The sequence below is a fragment of the Barbus barbus genome, assembly GCF_936440315.1.
Source record: "Barbus barbus genome assembly, chromosome: 2".
NCBI classification, from domain to species: Eukaryota; Metazoa; Chordata; class Actinopteri; order Cypriniformes; family Cyprinidae; genus Barbus; species Barbus barbus.
Window position 1 is genome coordinate 40,750,431 of NC_136730.1, and position 20,552 is coordinate 40,770,982.

Here is a 20,552-nt window from a genome sequence, read left to right on the forward strand (position 1 = left end):
CTCCTGTGTAGTTCTGGTCTGAATCCTCACCTTTCTCATGAACATTGAAACTCCACGAGGTGAGATCTTGCATGGAGCCCCAGACCGAGGGAGATTGACAGTTATTTTGTCTTTCTTCCATTTGTGAATAATTGCACCAACTGTTGTCACCTTCTCACCAAGCTGCTTGGCGAAGGTCTTGTAGCCCATTCCAGCCTTGTGTAGCTCTACAATCTTGTCCCTGACATCCTTGGACAGCTCTTTGGTCTTGGCCATGGTGGAGATTTTGGAATCTGCTTGATTGATCGCTTTTGTGGACAGGTGTCTTTTATACAGGTAACAAACTGAGACTCCCTTTAAGAGAGCGCTCCTAATCTCAGCTCCTTACCTGTATAAAAGACACCTGGGAGCCAGAAGTCTCACTGATTGATAGGGGATCAAATACTTAGTCATTAAAATGCAAATCAATTTATAACTTTTTTTTTTTTTTATTCTGTCTCACTGTTCAAATAAACCTACCATTAAAATTATAGATCATTCCTTTGTCAGTGGGCAAACGTACAAAATCACCAGAGGATCAAATAATTTTTTCTCCACTGTATGTATATGTATCTCCAAACTGACTGGTATTAAATCCAAATCTGATCAAATCAAAAGTGAATCAAATCAATTTATTAAATCAATACTAAGGCATATTAACTCGTCTGAATCATTCCACACATTGTATGTATCTTGTGCTACATGAATCATATCTCAAATCTTGGCGCTTCAGTTTAGAGACTTGACAGTGAGATCTATTGGCTTGGACCTGTAAATGACCACCCAGAAAACCCTGTGGCCCACATAGTGATGCCCTGGCCACCACCCACAACACCTTACCATTGTATAAGTCAAGCACCACTCACATTTTCATCCCAAAACATAAAAATCTTGTTTAACACATCAACTTGTTATATTTTTCTGTATTCTTTGATCTCTTCTTATTTATACACTCATCTCATTGACGTAATGTTCCTGTCATTCATGTAAACCTTTTGTTTGTTCACCGATGTCTTCATCGATGCCCCATCTTTGCATACTTCACATCAGTCTAAAAAAATGCAGGCAACCAAATAGAGGTCGACCAATATTGGATTTTGCCAGTATGATAACCTATATGGGGGGGGGGGGGGGGGGTAGACTTCCTAATTAATCGCAGATAGCTTTTAAAAGCATGTATGTCATCAAAGCTACAGGAGTTCAATATACATTTATATGAAATCCTGTGTGCAGTCTATTGTGCAACCAAAAATCACAATAATATCTATTAAAAAGATGATATTGTACATAAAACTGCCATTTTTTTTCCTAATATCAAAGTTTTAAAAGCCATTATTGATGCTGATTATTTTGCAAAAACGATAAATCAGTCGACCTCTAAAATTCAAATCCTAATGTTATACAGGCCTGCAGCATTTCTCTCTCATCTGTCTCAGTAAAATGAGCTGCTAATAACTATCCTGACTGTCCTGCTAATGACCTGTCTGTCTTTAAAGGGGTTGATTTTTGCATGTGTGTGAATTCTGTTTTCTGTTTTTTTCCTGTTTCTCTGTGCCACCACCATCTCCTGCACCTTTAATCTACCAGTACTTGGGTACAGGGATAAACTATTCACTCACTCAAACCAAAAAGCTTCAGCTAAGGGAAGAATTCACAATCAAGGTATAGTTTCTGTTTTACTCATTCTTACTAACCTAATCCATACTTGACTTAATCCATGTTCTCAGCCTCTCTTTGACCTCTGTCCATGCCTCTGTAGTGTCTGAAAGTTAAACCACAATGAGGTTACCACTGACTTTTCTGGTTTCCTGAAGTGAACTTTACTGTGGCAAGACCACTTCTGTAGTAGTTTGTACTGGCAGGTCTGTAGTGACTGCAGTTTTGAGGTTCAGTGGTATGTTAGTGAATGTTTAGTGTGTTGTAGTAGCTGATGACAGAGCACTGAATCATCACAGGATTGACCGTTTTTACTAAATGAGCTAACATTCACATAGTCTCAGTCAGTCAAAATTCAACTCTGTAGGACGAGCATTAGGAAGAGTGGTCAACGAACTATATGATAATGTGATTCCAAAGAAACATGGTAGTATGTTGCATACTATTGAGATTGGCCAGTATATATTACTGGTCAATATATATTACATGGAATAAATAAGATTTTCTGCATTTATTTGATCAAAAATACAGGAAAAAATTATTGAAATTTAAAATAATTTTTTTCTGTTTTAATATTTTAAGTTGTAATTTATTCCTGAGATGTAGAAAAAGGATCATTACTCCTGTTTTCAGTGTGATATGATGCTTCAGAAATCATTTTAATATGTTGATTTGGTGCTCAAGAATAATTTCTTATCAATATTGAAAACAGTTTTGCTGCTTAATATTTTTGTGGAAACCATTGAAAGGTTTGGAGAAAGCAAGATATGTATGGAAATTAATACTTACATTCAAAAAGGTATTATTGTATCAGTTTTACAGCCCTGCATTTTAGCCCCAACTTTTTTACGCCCCTAGGGTCTGGCTTTGTGCCCATTTTCATGTCATAGTTCAGACGTGGCCCGGGCCTCGGGCCTGTTTTAGGCTTCTCCTTAATTTTATATTTTAGACATGCATCAAATAGGGATGACAAAAATTCCCGCAATAGTAAGGAGATATTTGAATTATTTACTAATAAACTAGTGTTTTCTGAGTTGGTGTCACAAAAATGAAGTCGCCATCTCCACATTAGTCGCGCCTTTATATAGAAGTGCATCTTTACGGATTATGATTATAATGAAAGAGATTTTGTTTTCTATTTATTTTATTTTGTTAAGTAGTCATTTAAAGCGTTCTATAGATATATTTATCAGGTCTGTGTGAAGCATGTATTCGCTGTGTTTCGGTTCATTTTTGTGAAGCGCTCCTGTTCAAGACGAGATGGCAGAAAGCGCATCATGTTTGTTTTCTTTACTTTATAAAAGCACAACGTTTTGTTGATATTGTTAGTGCGCACAAATAAAAGTAGACCATTTACATTTCCGAATGATGTATTTCTTTTACCTTTATGAGCAGAAATGATGGCGTATCCACTGAAAAAATGCACGTGATTGCGCTGGCGCCTCCATGTCCTGCAAAGTGTGCTTTAAATGGCACTCTCCATTTAGGAGGGGGGAAAAAAAGCCTGGGTTGGGTCAGGCTAGGTAGGGCCTGAGCGTCTCGGGCCAGGGCCGGGCTAGGGCCTATAATTCAGGCCTGTGCAGGGCTCTATTCAGTTTCCACACAAAAAAAGCAGCAAAAACTATATCATTGATAATAATAAAAACCATCATTAAGTATTATTAATATTTGAGCACCAAAATCATATTAGAATGATTTCTGAAGGATCACGTGACAGCTGGGTTAATGATGCTGAAAATTCAGCATTGATCACAGGAATAAATTTCATTTTAAAATATATTCAAATGGAATATATATATATATATATATATATATATGTATATATATGTATATATAAACATCCAACATTTAAAGCTCTTCACATTCCCTACCCCTTACATGTTTAACATGTTTATGTGGCTAATTTGATTATGATTTTAAGCTACCAATAAGTGTATAGTACTCTAAGCATCTTTTAGCACATTTAGCATTGCTGAGTTTGTCCATCCTTGATATTAGTTACGATGGTTTGTTTTTACAAGGCTATTTTTGTAATCCTGCCTAACCTATTCACATGCATCTGCTGTATCCCCTCTCTCTGAAAGGTGTGTGGGCTAGTCTGCGCTCTAGCAGCAGATTCATCCAGCATCCCACTGCCGACGTGGGCGCGCGGTTGGCTAGCAAGGATCTGGCGCCCCCTACAGGCATTGAGAACATCCAGGCCCAACTCCTCAAGCATCAAGCCGCTCTCTACATCTTTGGCGAAAAGTCTCACCTCAGGGTAAAGATGTTACACTTACTATGTGTTATTTGAGAGAAGAAGCTAAGGATTTGATGTTGACCTTGTGTGATGAACCTTTTATGGGAAAGGAGGCCAAAAGAAGCGTTCATTTCTTAATAGCCTTTTTTTCTTCTTTTTCTTTCATTTTTGTGTTGAAGTGTACCAGGTCATATCACCCTGAAATACTTGGACAGTGTTCTCCCCAGTGCATAATAAATCCACGACTAGATAAGGACCTCTTAATAGCCATTTATAAAAGCTCTGATTTATTGACACAATTTGTCTGTTTTGGCTGAAATTCTATTACATTTGGATGCCTGAAGGAACTTTGTGCTGCTTTTTACCTATTTGATAATGTGTTTCTTTAACATTCAATATAAAAAAAATAAATGAAAATTAATAGTTAAGTAAACTATCAGTTATTTGGCTGGTCCTACTCAGTACATTAACTGTCTGTTTTGAATATTTGTTGTTGCCTGTGAAGTGGAAATTTAATTTCATCCACATTAGTAAAATACTTGGTCTGCTCAAATTTATAGTCTTAAATAGAATATAATAAAAGCTTATTGAAATACAAATTTGTGACTCTGGTCTGGAAGCAAGCAAAACTTCTCCACAAGGTTCTACCCATGCAGAGGCATATTCCAAATGTTTGTTTCTGTGCTCTTTTATTTCCAGAAATGAAACAAAACAAAATTAAAAGTTTGTATCAAATGCTTTTCCATGACAGGGCTTAAGACTGGACTCAGCACTGAACTGTGAACTGGTGCCGGTAGAATTTACAGACACAAGACAGGTGAAGGGCTCATTCAAGAAGCTTCTGAGAGCGTGTGCACCCAGTTCCACGTCCTCAGACACAGAGGACTCGTTCCTTAAGGCTCTGGAGGAGAGTGAATGGATGCTACAGGTTAGCATGACCTCTGAACACACATTCCCTTAGCAGAACCCTGTTCTGTTTTAAAACTCCTGCACCTTCCCCTTATTGTGACTCACAGTGGCCTATATCTAAAGAAAACCAGAAACCGGTTGGCCAGTGTGACTCTGACCCTGTTGAAAAGTCTTTCCTTAAAACCAGTTACCCATGGGAAACTATACAACACAAAGATGGGAAAATTGCATGACACAATTAAAGCAAAACAAAGTTGCTTACCACTCTAAAACCCATGCACTCACAAAACCCTTTGGCCTTATGGTCCACTGTGTCTCAGACACTAAAACAATATTATCTGTAAGGATCTCTGCCAAGACACTCTGAGAGCTCTTAGTCAGCAGTGTGCACAGCAGTGATACAATAAATGCACAGGAATTGCTAAACATAGAATGTGTTGTTTTGTACTCTATCTATGTGTTCAACAGCTACACAAGCTTCTGCAGCTGGCTCTGGTTGTGGTGGAGTTGCTGGACAGCGGATCATCTGTACTAGTTAGTCTTGAGGATGGCTGGGACATTACCACTCAGGTGAGCATCGTCTCACACACACGTGCTATAGCATGTGACAATTTAACAGTCCTATTCCTTCTATTTATTAGATGCTTGTTTTAGAGCCTTGTCTTTGCCTATTATCAGATTCAAATATTAATCACCTTGTTAAGGCAATGAATGGAATTTGCCCATACAATTTTAAAACCGAATTCCCAATGCACCTTCTATCATATTTCATTGTTCAAAAAGTAATGCTATCCAGTTTCTTTGATATCCAGTTTTTCTTATAGCAGGTAGTTCCACCCCAAACTTCGGCCATTGGTCAGTCAATAAAAACAGTAATGGGAATGTCAACCTACAAATGCCTGACAGTCATCTTTGCACATTAATGTTTAGTTTTTTTTAAATATCTATTTTGATTTGAAACTTTATTTTTGTAATGCTGTTGCAGTAGAGACATTTTTGCGGTCACAGCTAAGATTTTCCATGCCCACTTGATTACTTAACTGTCATTAGAAACAGAATTGTGTTTTCTGAGTGTCAACTGGAGTTGTTAAACGTAGCTGTGGTCAGAATCATGCACGTGTCTGAACAAGTCTATTCCTGTTAATTTCCCTGCTTCTTGACCATTTTGCCATTCTCTCTGTAGGCCTGATCTGATGCAAATCAAATAGTGCTGTTTGCTCCGATCTATCTAAATAGGCTCCATATGTCTGGCTTTGTAGGAGAGAACAGAATCACATTGTTGTCACATGGCCATGCTTTCAGTCTGGGAAGGTGTTGTGATATTGCTTATTGCTTTGTGAAATTGCTCCAATAATGCTTACAATAATTATATTTCTATAACTCATGGAAACAGGCTCTGTAGAACTTCTGCCTTTGGTTATAGCGAAGCTTTACATGTAACATTTTATTATCTGGCAGACAGATTTTTGAAGTGGTATTCACAATGCATTTTTGATTATAAATAATTTTTTTTCCACATAAACTGAAAGTTGCAACAGATTTTATATTCAGCATTTTGATGTATTTCAGAAGTAAGACCCTTCGTTCATCTTCAGAACACAAATTAAGATATTTTTGATTAAATCTGAGAGCTTTCTGACCCTGCAGACATGTGTACTAAGATTGTTTTATGTACAGTGTGCGTCTTCCTCTGCTTGTAAACAAGGCACAGCGCATCTGGGTTCTGCGTCAGAACACCGGCTCCTGCATCAGCAGCACCACACGCATGCGTCGTGTTACTCTTGTGAACGTACATCAGAGACTGACATTTTGACAGAAATTGTTGAATAAAGTCATTATTTTTGTTTTCTTTGCACACAAAAAGTATTCTTGTAGCTTCATAAAATTATGGTTGAACATGGACTATTTTATCGATGTCCTTGCTACCTTTCTGGGCCTTCAACGTGGTAGTTGTGTTGCTGTCTATGCAGGATCAGAGAGCGCTCGGATTTCATCAAAAATATCTTACCGTATTGACCCGAATATAAGACAATGTTTTTTTCTTGGAAGTAAATCTGAAAAAACGCGGTTGTCTTATATTCAGGGTCTAGATTTTGACATGTCAATAATACACCCACAACAGGTGGCGCCATACACCCATAAAATGAGTGTGCCATGAAATATGTAATGTGTGTTGTAAAGATCGCAAGTGAAAACAAAAGAAAAAGAAACGCTATCAGCGGCACGAGTCATGTTAGTCTGATGGGACCAAACTTCCTCTGTAAGGGATTTTAAAACATAAGACAGTACCCAGATTTGAAGACTATAATAAATTTTCACTTCTACTGTTAATAAAATTTTGGTAGGCTACTATGATATGGATAGACTAAATGTTTTATAATTCAGATGGGCTACCTGTTATTTTTAATGGTATATCAAAACGTGTATATTTTTATGTCATGGTTGGTACATTTTACCAGTATTTACCATACTTTCAAAACAAAAATTCAAATAGGAAAAATATGCAAAAAAAAGAAAATCCTTTTCCAAAAGGTACATCTGGAAAAAGGGGGGCCGTCTTATATTCGGGTCAATACGGTAATTTGTGTTCCGAAGATGAACAAAGGTTTTACAGCATTGGGTCAGCAAGGGTTTAATCCAATAGGGTCAGAATTTACTTACGTTGGATACTTCTCAAGTATCGGCCCCTGTTTGTAACTCATTACATTCCTCTCTGTTGTTTCTGTAGGTGGTTTCCCTTGTGCAGGTGCTCAGTGATCCATTCTACAGGACCTTAGAGGGCTTTCAGGTGCTTTTGGAGAAAGAGTGGCTGTCTTTTGGCCATAAATTCAGCCAACGTGGCAACCTGACCCCCAGCAGCCAGGGCAGTGGCTTCACTCCCATCTTCCTCCAGTTTCTTGACTGTGTCCATCAGGCAAGTTGACTTTATAAGTAGTCGTGTTGCAGACACCTTTATCCAAAGTAACCTGGGGTAACTTGCCTTGCTCAAGGAGATAATGATCTTGCTTCTCGAACCAGCAATCTTCTGATGTTTTCCATTATCTGGATTGGTGGAATCGTAGTAGTTAAAGATCTGGGCTGGAAACCCAAACGCTGTAGGTTCAAACCACAGATGGAATGACTCATGACCCCCATGACCATTTTGCATTTGAGCAAGACACCTTAACCCCAGGCTGCACCAAATGGGACTGTCCATGTTCATTTTGGATAAGTGTCTGCTAAATAACAAATAACCAATTGCTCCATCTCTCTTTTTCACACACTGCCCAGAATCACTTTATAACTCCCGATCTCTGTCTCTCACACATCCCTCTCTTGTTCCCACCGTGCTTCGTCCATGAGCTCACAGCATTCCTGCAGCGTCCAGCCAGAAGGAGGAGGACGAGAAAGACTCAGCTGTCAGAATGCATGCTCTCGCTTTCCTTTTGCAATCCCCATGGTGGGCAAGTAATTTAGCCAGAGCTGCTCCTTCGGCACATCTACCTACCCCCAGCCCCCTTTGAAATGATCGTACACAGATGGTGTTTAACCTGCGGCCAGCATTGTCCTGGCTGGAGTGTTTCGCCATAACCTCCCAACATCGGCACGTTTAGCACAATTGGTGGAAAACTGCAATTTTGGGGTTTCTGTTCAGTCTGTGCTACATTAAGTAAAGGGCAGGAAGAGTTTTTCTCCCTCCAGAGACAACACGCACCACTCCCATGCGTTCACAGACATGTATTGTTTTTAGGCATATGTGATGAAATCAAGGCGTAGAGCATTTGAATGACCCAGCGGAGGTCCTGCAATGTCACAGACTGCAGAAATATAGTGAAAGCATCTGAAAATAGAAGTGTCTCATCTTAGAGGCAGCTGTTGTTTTTGCCAGGAAGTCCAGGTGGCCTCGAGTGTGAGAACTTTGCAAGCTCTTCTGTCTAGATCCTATTGGCTGTACATTACCACATTATGTTCCTCCTGCTGCTGTTATTTTTGTATTTTTTTTTTTTTTTTTTATTCCCTTCAACTAATAATTTCCTGGGCGTTTACTAATCATTTTCTTGGCGTTTACTAATCATTTTCTTGAACTGCGGTCTCAATGGTGTTCTACATATTTGTTTAATCGCTGTGGCTGTGAAATGAGGCCAAAAAGCTTCTCCGTTGTGACGCATTGATTTTCTTATTCCAGGTTCATAACCAGTACCCCCTTGAGTTTGAGTTTAATCAATACTATCTGAAGTTTCTGGCATACCACTGCGTCTCCAATCGCTTCAAAAACTTCCTTCTGGATTCGGACTACGAGCGCCTGGAGCATGGTGTGTAGGCACAACTCCTCATGTCATCCTTTAAGAAGAAACACATTCCCCCACAATACAGTGTTTGTCTTTTTGTATTGCTATAATTACATTATTGTGCAAATGTTTTTCAGCTGTGTTCGTCAAATAAACATGGCTTTGAATGCCTTTATAGTATTACAACAAACACGTGCAGTCTTGCTCAGAAAAGTTTTACCTACCTGTAGCAGCCCTGATGACCTTTGGAAGCACTTCTTTTTAAGTGCTGCTAGTCTTATCAGACTTGGCTTCTGATATTTTGTTTCACGCCTTATCACATTACTTTGAGTAATGTGTAATTCACAAGTTCTTCTTTGTGTCTCCTCTCTAAAGGCACATTGTTTGAGGACAAAGGAGAAAAGCAGTCCAAGAGAGGAATCTGTATCTGGGAGTGTATCAACCGAATGCACCGCAAGAGCCCTCTCTTCTTCAACTACCTGTACAGTCCCTCAGAGACGGAGGTAAAGAGTCTTATCTGGGTGTGTGCAGAGGTACGAGACAGCTCTAATGGCCTTTAACCTAGAGCACTCTGCTTAGAGGTTATGTTGACTACCAGTCCCAAACATGCTGACGTCTTTTGCCAGATCACATTCACAGTAAAGAATAGTTCCCCACAATTGCAAAACAGCCTCTTTGACCTTATAAAGCAGTCTTGTTTCATGTGAATTAGGTGGTGACAGTCTATAAAAATAAAGCTTGAATGGGAAAGTGCCCTATCCTCAAATCCAGGCTGTGAGAGAAAGTTGTTTTTAACATGGGTATCTTCTCACTGGCAGTCATCCTCTGACACGGTTTCAAAACGAGTGATTCAGTTCATCGATAGTCAACCATAGCCCAACAAAAACATGTTTTATGAAGTTTAGTGAGAGCAAAGGGCCCTGTGGGCGGTTTCTTCTTTTTTCCCATTCCTTTCTTACAACCAAACACTGGAGAGAGGGTCACACGTTGTAATCTTGAGACTGTGAGATTTTAAGGTTGGGAAAGATTCTGTTAAATTAAAAGTTCTGAAAATAATCCAATCAACAGAAAAAAATAAGCATGTAAATAGTACTTAATTCCATATGTTTTGCATATGTTTTCAGTCTTATAAACGTGCATATGTATATTTACATCTTCTGAACTGTTCAGTAAAGGAGACTGAATATTTACTAAACATTTGGTAAACAAGCTGTTCTGATAATATGTCAGCTTTTTTTTTTCTTGCGCTGGTGACATTATCACGGTGGCTTTCTCTGGTTCTGAACATGGTGCCTGGGCACTGCGTATACGTTAAATTTGAAATCGGATCGGATTAATTCCGATTGACAAAAATGAGTCCATGTAAACATGCATAATGGTAGAACAGGGGTTCCCAAACTCGTGGGTTCCTGGAGCCTCCCCAACACTGCACATTTTGCATGTCTCCTTTATCAATCACACCTGATTCAACCCATTAGTAGCAAGTCCAAGCCCAGAAATGGGTGTGTCAGACAAAGGAGACATGCAAAATGTGCAGTGTTGGGGAGGCTCCAGGAACGTGTTTGGGAACCCCTGTGGTAGAAGAATACCTTCATCGGGTAAGACTTTCGAAAGAGAGAGTGCTTCTAATTCAGTGGCTGGCAGAAATTCTACAGTGACTAATATTGCTTACAGCGCCTTTGTGTAAAGTCAGAACTGAAAAATCCAACAAATAATGATTCCTTTGTTTTCCCTTTAGGTGGTGTTGAAACCGCTGATTTCGATCCCCAATCTGACGACATGGGAGTTCTACACCGGGGAGACGCTGTCCACAGGCCCCTCTTATGACTGGTGTATGCTCGTGGTGCGCTCACAGAGCACAGAAGAGTCAGGCACCATCGCCACCACCAAGAGGAGGATTGTCTGGCCATGTTACAGCAGTGTCAGCCGTGCCCAGCCTGATGCCATCACCAAACTCTTAGATGTGAGTCCATATGTCTTTGTCCAATCAAAGTGAAAATGTTACGTGATGCAGTAAAATTGCAGCCGATCAGAGGAGCGAAGGGATGCGTCTGTCAGAAGAGTTGAGTAGTAGTTTTCTCTGCTTGGGCCACGCAGCTGAAAAAATTCAAAACATACCTTATATTTTTCACGCCATGCTTTTTCGTGATTTTCCTTGTGGATTTGTCCAGTATTAAGTGTTTCCGAACTTCTCAAAGCACAATCTGTATCTCCCATTTTTGATGTTATCTGTGAATAGCAGGAATTATACTAGCTACTATAAAGCAGTGGCGGCTCCAGGATTTTTTGTTGTTGGGGGTGCTAAGGGGGGGCTTAACGGTTCAGAGGGGGAGCTAAAAAAACTAATTAAATTGAGAGAAAGTAATGAACGCCTAAACTTTTAGCTATCAGCTTTTTATATACAGCAGCTTAGAAAAAGGCACATTTTACTTTTTTTGTGGTATTAAACTTCTCATTTATACTAATGCCAACTGCCAAATATGATTTATTTGGCAGTTACACTTACAAAGTAATATAATTTATGAACAAATGTAGAAAAGAGAGAAAGTTTTTTTTCTTCTTCTTTTCAATTCAATAAAAACTACTTAAAAAAAAAAAAAAAAAAAAAAAAAAAATTTTTTTTTTTTTTTACAATTCATAAAACTATTTCCACACGGGCACGCATCGTATCACGTGTCGATGATAGCGAGAGATAAGCATCAAAAATTGGCAATATTAAGAGGATTTAGCATTTCCAATTAATGTAGGCCTGTTACATTCTTCTTATTATAAGGCCTATTGTTATCATTAGATTTCATTAATTTAATAATAAAAGTAATTATTGGCCCCCGATAATTTCATAATAAAATAGGCTATTAGCTTACTCTTCATTGAAAATGTTTTTAAAAAGTTTATTTAAAACAGGTCTATTCATTTATTCAATGAATTATAGGCCTATATTTAACATTTTTAACACCGCAGTCTTTAACACTGATTTTCAAAAATTACCTGTTTCACGCGAACTACGTTTCTTCTCATGTTTTTCACTGTACGAGCCAATAGAGAAATATTAAGGGAATAATTTAAGACGATTATATACCGTTATCAGCATATGTTAGAGTAGATTCGTCTCTCGTTGTCTCGGCGAGAATATGCGCCGTTAATGCAGCGTGAACCGTCAGTTTTTTTTTCTTTCACTTTCTCTATATTGACGTTCACCGTCTTGCGCAAAGTTTGCTTGTTGCTTGCTTGAGTTGCTTGACCCCTCCCCCATAATATCAATTCTTTATAGACTACATATTAGGCACTTTTTTTAGGTTTTTAATGTTTATTTATCAGTGTTAATGAGAGTGACACCGAGAGTTAAAAAAAACAGGAAAGTTTTGGAAATCCTTGGGGGGTGCTGTGCCGGGGCTAAGCAAGTTTCTAATGGGGCTGTGTTTCAAGCCCCGCCCTAGCGCCGCCACTGCTATAAAGCAAGCAGCCATCAAAAAACATAGTGCTGTTTGCTTGGTAGGACAAAAATATCAAAGCAGAACCCAAAGATTTCCTGGTTGATTAAAGGCACCAGTAAAGGGAAGCCTTAAAATGGATTTGTGTGGTTGCAGGACATAGAGAGGCTGGAGGGAGAACTGGGGCAGCAGTCTGAGCCCTGGCATGTCACGCTGGAGAAGGTGCGAGACAGCATCCAAGATGATCTCAAACAGGAGGGCAATGTGAGTGCTGCTGCTTCTGTCCAGCTATTTTAGTTATACTTTGCTTCACAAATGTAGCCCTCAACTGGCATTTCTTACTTACCTGTTTTGTTTTCCAAATTGTATATTAAATGTGCACACTGTGTACAGGCCGGTTTAACATCATACATGTATGCAACATGGATTTATTTCAAGCCCATATTAACATTTTAGCATTGACAGTAGATGATTTAAGTAGTTTTCAGCTGCTCTTTTGGCGTTTGGATTCTTCTCTGTGTAAATTACAATTTGAATGTCCTCCTAAAATCACATTTTTAGAACAAATGATTCATATGGACCCAACTCTCAGAAGTTGCTTATTATTAATGCGGGTTCTTATTAGAAACCCTAATATCACATCATCAATATCAATATCACATCAAGAGCCACAGCTTTAGGTAGTAGAGCTTTAGTTTGGCAGTGGTAAAAAGGCCTTAAAAGCACCAAAGAATCATCCTTGTTTGTGTCTTCTCCACATATACTGAACTCATCTCTTGCCTTTTAATCTCATAGCTGCGGAAACAGTCAGTGTCCATCTCTGGTTTGGTCCCCACCTCCAACTTGCAGGCCTATCAGCGACACTCCATGTTGCACCTACCTGACGGCGGCCTCGGAGAGGACAGCAGCCCCACTGCAGTCAATGGGGTTAATCGCAGGGCAGCCACGCTCTACAATCAGTTTACCCCAAAGAATGAAGACAATAGGTAACAATGGCCGACAACACTTTTGATACCACTTAATCTAACTTTATAGACAAAGCCAACAAGCCACAATTTCTTTGTTTATACAGGTCATTTGAGGGAATCCTGTACAAGAGAGGGGCATTACTTAAAGCTTGGAAAGCTAGGTGGTTTGTTCTGGACATAACAAAACATCAGGCGAGTCGTTTATTACATTTTTGTATTTTGGTCTTTACCTTCATTTATTCATTTATTTGTCATGCATTTTGACTCACCCCTATAGCTGAGGTATTATGAGACGGATGAGGACACAAGCTGTCGTGGCTATATTGACCTGGCTGAAGTAGAATCTGTCCTGATTGCCACACCAACTATAGGAGCCCCCAAACACATCAGTGAAAAGGCTTTCTTTGATGTAAGTATTTCACCAGTTAATGAAGCAGTGCAGTGCGTGAGGCTGTGCTTTACCAAAGACCTTTAGATATACCTAGTCTTATGTTGCCAGACCTTCAGATTGATGGTCTTGACTTTGGCTGGCCAAGAACCACTCAAGAGGCCATCTGACAGACATATAATGCAACCAATCATAGTTCGCTTTATTTAGCATCACACTTGGGGCGTAAAAATGTTAAGACGATGTCCTTACAATAATACATGTGACGCATGAAAGAATGCATTCCCCGAAAATCCTGTAGAATTCAACCAGTCAGATGAGAATGACTTCAAAACTCCTCAATACTTTACCATTTTGTGCACCTTGTGCATCTGACATTCAGCCAGTGGTTCGTGGGCCTGATGTCTGCGGCTGAGACGGTATAGATGTACCAAGACAGTGGGAGAAAGTGCAATGCAAAATATGGTGGAATAGCTCCCTCCTTATAAGGAAAATAGCCAGTCGGTAAAGTTATTGTCTCCCTGCAGCTGCTCCGGTTGCCATGGAAATGCTGTTTCTTTAAGACTGCATGTGTGCATTGACTGGTCCAGCCTGAATTATAAGCTTTTGTTGATGCAAGCACGAGAGACAACATTTATGGGGCAGTCCATGTCAGATTTTGTTGCTGGTTTGAAATGTGATCATGGCAAGCAGTTTTTGAGATTTAAAGATTTTCCCATTCAAGTCGATGTCCTTACAATGATACACCGCCCGTGCAACCAACAAATCATTCATTCAAGAACACGTGCTGACTATGCAGACGCTATGCTGTGAACTTCACGTAATTCTGAAAATCCAGCATTTAGTTGTTTATAGGATATGGCCTTGGATGCCTGAAATAGCTGCCTGGAGGCGTTGCAAACATGGCCACTGAGTAAACAGACTTCCCTTGAAAGGGAATTTACTGTTCTCCCTCAGCCGTGACTGTACTAATAAAAGAGCACATGGCTGCTGTACCTGCAATATTCTGATTAAAAAAAACAACTATCCTTAATATTTTTAAGTAAATGTGTGACCCTTTACCCCAAAACCAGTCACAAGGGTCAATTTATCGAAATTAAGATTTATACATAATCTGAAAGCTGAAGAAATAAATTTTCCGTTGATTTATGGTTTGTTAGGATTGGACAATATTTGGCTGAGATGCAACTATTTGAAAATCTGGAATCTAAATATTGAGAAAATTGCATTTAAAGTTGTCCAAACTAAGTCCTTAATTTATATTACTAATCAAAAATTAAGTTTGAATATATTTACGGTAAGAAATTTACAAAATATCTTCATGGAACATGATCTTTACTTAATATCCTTCACTTAAAAATTGATCATGTTGACCAATACAATGTATTTTTGGCTATTGCTACAAATATACCCGTGCTACTCGAGACTGGTTTTGTGCTCCAGGGTCACATATAGTAGGTGCCAACCTTATGCTAGAAGAGCTGGTACCTGCCATGTAAAATAAGGTTAATAGTTGGGTGCAGCCACAGTGACGTGGTGAACATGCTGTTGCTTTGACCAATCAGCATGCAATAGAAATTTAAAAAGAACAGCATTGTAACATATGTCTTTGCTGTCACTTTTGATTAAATAAACGCATCCTTGCTTAATAGAAGTACATTAAAATCTCTTCTCTCTTTTTCCCGTGCAGCTGAAGACCACTAAACGGGTGTACAACTTCTGTGCAGCAGATGCTCAGAATGCCCTGCTATGGATTGATAAGATCCAGAGCTGCATCTCAGACGCATGAAGCCTTTTTCTTCTACATGACTCATCAGTAACATGCAGGGAGACTCACTGTGCAATTAGTAGGACCATAGTAAAGCCTTCAGTGCCTGTTGAAAATCCAAAAGACTCCTGATAAACTGCACCTGAGCAGTGACGTACAAAAACACTGCCCCGTTCACTAGTCTGTGGAGCTGCATTTACTGCGCCCCACTACCTGTGCTCAAAAACCTGATCCTGAGCTTCTGTTCAGGTGATTGGTGAAAATGATGCAATGCACTACTCTGACATTTGCTGAACAAACTGCTACATGCAACTGAGACAAAGCAATAGCACTAATCCTAAACTCGGGGGCAACATCTGCAAAACAAAAATACCGTTGCTGCTGTTAAAATACAAAACAAGCACCAAAATCTGACAAATGTTTAGAAAGATGCACAATGTGTAAAAGGCAAATAATTTGCACTTATTGATATGCACTCTGTAGAAAACAGATTTTTAATGACTAGAACAACTAGGCTAAAGGCATTATGTTTTAACGACACAAAAGCTTGGAGCAGACAACTTTATGCTCTAGTGTGCAATTTTTTATATATATTTGCAAAAACTTTTTTTTTTCCCCAGTATGAATGTTATACTCATGCGTAACAAAGTTGTTGTTCTGTAAATTATTTGAGCATTTGATTGTGTTTTTGTTGAATGGAGAGTCTTATGTACATATATTACAATTCCAGCTTTTTATATTCTGCTGAATATGCTGTTAAATATGTTTTTCTAACCTTTTAATCTAACTTGAAATAAACACTCATATTTATACTTAATTACAGACAATTTACAGACCAAGCAAAGCATATCCTTCCTTGAGATGGTTATCAGTAAGCCGTTTTGTTTGAAATGAAGGGAAGAACACTATATTTCTCCATTCTCTGTAAGGTTACATGTGATGTTGATGGCTTTTTGAGGCACTAAGGTTTTATCCATTTGTTTTGGTAGCGTATCTGTTACTGAACCTAAAATGATGTTACTGTATGTACAATACTTTGTGGTGCCACTAATGTTTCTGGTTTGTTTACTGTTTTTGATTATATTTTGTTTTGGGTTTTGCTGTTATTTGAAATAAATCTAGAGAAGTTGTACTACTTTTTGTGACTGCATGACTATATATCCTAAATTATGTATGAACGATAAGACCTATAAAGTATGTAAGAACGCAAAAACTAAATTTCATACGCTGGTGCATCCGAAAGTGTAAAAAACCTCAAAACACATTTTTACTCCACATATTTACACGAGGCAAAAATGCAGACACGTCAGCAATACTGGGTTTTAAATAGTGTTAGAAGAAAACTGTAGTTTATAACATTTAGATTTTGATTTAACATGCATTTACAACAATCTGTAAAGGATAATTGACATGCATAAAAAGTTGGCTTTGCAGACTGTCACAGAAAACAGTACAAACTAGTCGCCCACTTTGGACACTACACGTGGCATGAGCAATGTGACAATAAGACTGAATATTTAAATAAATGTTTTCCATTGCATTCTAGTTTTGCGTTCTATTCCATAATGTTGACTGTAACAGAATCTATTCATACAGACTGACAGCATAAATGCATCAATAGCCCAGATGGGCAAGTGTCTGTTCCATTTACTAGCCCAATCGCACTCATCTTTATAAATTGAGCCGTGCCATTTATTCTTAACACTGCCATAAGGGGTTCTGTAATGGGCATTAGAGTAAACTGTTTTTTTCTTTTAGGTCAACAGCTGCCATGGCAGAGCAGCAGTTCAGTAAAAACAGCACACACTCCTCGACTGTCAGTATGCTTTTAGTTAACTACCTTAATAACAACACCTTAGGTTAAACAGCACTGACACGTGGAAGTAACTCCATCAGCCCCTTGAGTACTGTGGATTGTCACAGCCACAGTAATGCAAGCATAAGTGCCATGAGACAGGACAGCATGCTTGCAAATGTGCTGACCCAACTGTGGGTTTTATTTGGCTTGCCCTGACATGCCGAAATGTCATTTTGGTTTACTTTGTCAAAATCATATATAGACTTGAAACTAGAGGCCATAATTTTAGCTCCTCTGCCGATATTTAAGAACAGTCTTGCTCTCACAAGCAATTGTCATCAAGCACCATGAAATGCTGTATAATCCTCATGCAAGTTTTAATCCATGAATTCAACCTAAAGCTTCTGATGCATGATATCCAGTACAGTCTTTAAAAGCTAAGAATATTCATCCATGTTGATATGTTGAAATTTTAAATAATGTTTTGTGTCATATAACGAATATATAAAACATTTCTAAAGCATTTGCTTGATTTTTTTGGATGTGTAGAAGACTACATCAAGAATAAAGCATGCAGCTGCTCTACAGAAATGTAAATGTTATCTTTACACTAAAAATACAGTATTTTAATAAATTCTATTAATCATAATTCATCAGAAAACATCAATGGGTAAAAAAAAAAAACTTGCTCTTATTAAAAATGATCAAATTCTGTGTACATCATACATTTTTATATAAATTGTTGCGCTGAACTGAATGAGACAAATTTCATAAGAATAATTTTGAACAATTTGCACAGAAATTCATTCTGCTCATGTTTCATGAATGAGGGCAATAGGAAATTCTATTCATGAGAGGACATCCCAGAAGAGACCAGCGTTTCCAAAAAAACATCGCTTTTAATCATTAATAAACCATTGCTACTCAATCTTTGCTAAACATATTCAGCACATCCTGGAAATATTTAAAGGTTAACATTGAATATGAAACCTCGAAAATGAATTTTGTGCCACAAACAGATGTTAACAGATGCTAAGTGACAATAATTGCTTTTCTCTTCAGACCTCATTAGACAAATAGGTCACTGTAGAGGCCAGGGCAGTTCAAGTTCGTCAACATTTGGCTTTGCCTTCAGCATGTCAGCTTGTATAATTTGATACACTGTGTGATTCAGCCAATTCATATGTAATACATGCCTTCCATTGAGAAAAAAAAAAAACAGGGAAACAATAAGTCTCGCCTTTCTTCCGGGGTTCTGAACAGGATATCTCACTTAATAAACAGTAAGATGAAACGGCTACAAATCCTTGTTGGATACACCTAACAGGTCGCATCTAACCATCACAGCCAAGTGGTCTCATTTGCAGTAATGTATAAGTAAAAGAGGCCACAGGCGCCTTTGAGACGAGACACTGCAGCGCCTCTCTGCTCCGAGAAAAAAAATCTGATGGGACTGAGATTTGCAAGAGCATTGGGGACGTGCATGATGAGGGTATTATTCCCTGCTGACTTGTATTGAGAGCAGGTGTCGGCCTGGCAAAACATCTGGACCGGGGCTCTCACAATTCTCTCCAAATATAGATGCCTCCTGGAGTGGAGGATTAGAGAGGAAAGCAGCGGAAGAGGGAATCCCTCCAGAATGCTTGGAATGGGACAAATGGGATGCTCTGGAGGAATTGCAGTTAACTGGCCGTCACAGGAGGCTTATGAATCTGTTGGATATTTCAGTGACTGAAGTCATAACAGTAAGTCTTCATAAATGGTTTAAATGTGACCTCTTTCCATGCAGACTGTTAAGAATTGCGTGCTCATATAAATATGAAACATTCTTTTCCATGAAACGGATCAACATTTTATTTAAAGGATTGCACATTAAACTGTTTACTCTTTCAGAGTTTTATGTAGATTTATCACAAGCGGTCGATGTTTACTCCGGGCACTAATACTGGCTGGTCATAGTTTAACTTGAATTTCAGAGCAAATCCGACTGTCTGACATACTTCAGATTCTCCTTGGCAGCCGCCACACATGGCAGATGTTCTTGTCTAAACACTGAAGTGTTTGACTGCTCACAAATCAGCAATGCAAACGATGCAAGTGTGACAAAAGCATGCAGAATGGGGATTACATGTAGGCCGAATGCAGGTGGCACTGGCGTGCAGAACACACCTGTCCCAAAGATAGGTCACGTCATTCCACTTCCTGTTACCAAAAAAGAATCAACATCACATTATAAGCTCAATGCCGTCATCTAGCTAGCTGGTAAATAGCTGTGGTTTGGTAAGCTTGGTTTACAGAGCGCTGCAGCGATGACATTTTTTTTTTTGTAGGCCAACCCTGAAGATAGCCTCACCTTGGTTTCCTCAGTAAAAACCAAGAAGGATTTTTCCATTGCAGAAAATAAGCTCTGTGACCAACAAAATTCATTTTTACACACTCAAAATGATAATCTTCACAAATGAACACAACTTTTATTTTGAAGCCTAAATACAATCACCAGAAGTAAAAAGCTAAACAAACTACACCACCTTCAACATTACAACCATTTAGCTTCAGACAACTCTTTCAGTCTTTCCACCAAATTTGAGCCAGAATAGTTTGCGAGAGCACAATTATACACGAGGTGATGACAGCAGACTAGAGTAAATGACTTTACCTCGTCAGCATGATGACATTTATTGTCCCAGGCAACCTATTTAGTCACTTGCTAGCAACTACTGTTTTCGAGCTAACTAAAAGTTTACTGATGTATTTTATAGATTAAAACATGAAAATATCTTGAGCTTTTTTAAACATCAGACCTTGTTTTACCAAAAAAAAAAAAAAATTATGGACGATGGAACAGGAAGTGCTACAACGATAACTGGTTTCTGGGTTTTTTCCTACAAAAAACGGCCCTCTACTGTAACTCACCATGATCTAATGTAAACCTTACTGCTGTAGTTAGGGGAATGACCAAAATTCATCAACAAAACATGATTATCATCAGGTTGGGTTACGCTTGAATGGGTCATACCAGCAAAACTAGAAAAGGTTGGAATCGCCAATGTTGGGGAATGCTAAATTCATATGAAAGGGCCTTAATGGAGTCCAAAAAAATCCCCAAAGT

The 20,552-nt window shown here is 38.7% G+C and overlaps 1 protein-coding gene across 2 annotated transcripts in view; it reads left to right on the top strand.

Annotated features, from left to right (window-relative positions):
- Positions 1–16,777, top strand: part of LOC306887262 (myotubularin-related protein 13-like) — a 145,351-nt gene extending 128,574 nt beyond the window's left edge. The window contains exons 30-42 of one of the 2 annotated variants that reach the window (XM_079444880.1): positions 1,606–1,680; positions 3,759–3,934; positions 4,665–4,841; positions 5,291–5,392; positions 7,551–7,736; positions 8,988–9,114; positions 9,466–9,593; positions 10,829–11,053; positions 12,678–12,785; positions 13,317–13,507; positions 13,594–13,681; positions 13,767–13,898; positions 15,568–16,777. In XM_079444880.1, the coding sequence (XP_079301006.1) occupies positions 1,606–1,680; positions 3,759–3,934; positions 4,665–4,841; positions 5,291–5,392; positions 7,551–7,736; positions 8,988–9,114; positions 9,466–9,593; positions 10,829–11,053; positions 12,678–12,785; positions 13,317–13,507; positions 13,594–13,681; positions 13,767–13,898; positions 15,568–15,666 (1,814 nt within the window). In that variant the 3' untranslated portion in view covers positions 15,667–16,777. The remainder of the gene's footprint in view (positions 1–1,605; positions 1,681–3,758; positions 3,935–4,664; positions 4,842–5,290; positions 5,393–7,550; positions 7,737–8,987; positions 9,115–9,465; positions 9,594–10,828; positions 11,054–12,677; positions 12,786–13,316; positions 13,508–13,593; positions 13,682–13,766; positions 13,899–15,567) is intronic. The other variant, XM_079444881.1, reaches the window with a different exon arrangement.
- Positions 16,778–20,552: the final 3,775 nt, after the last annotated feature.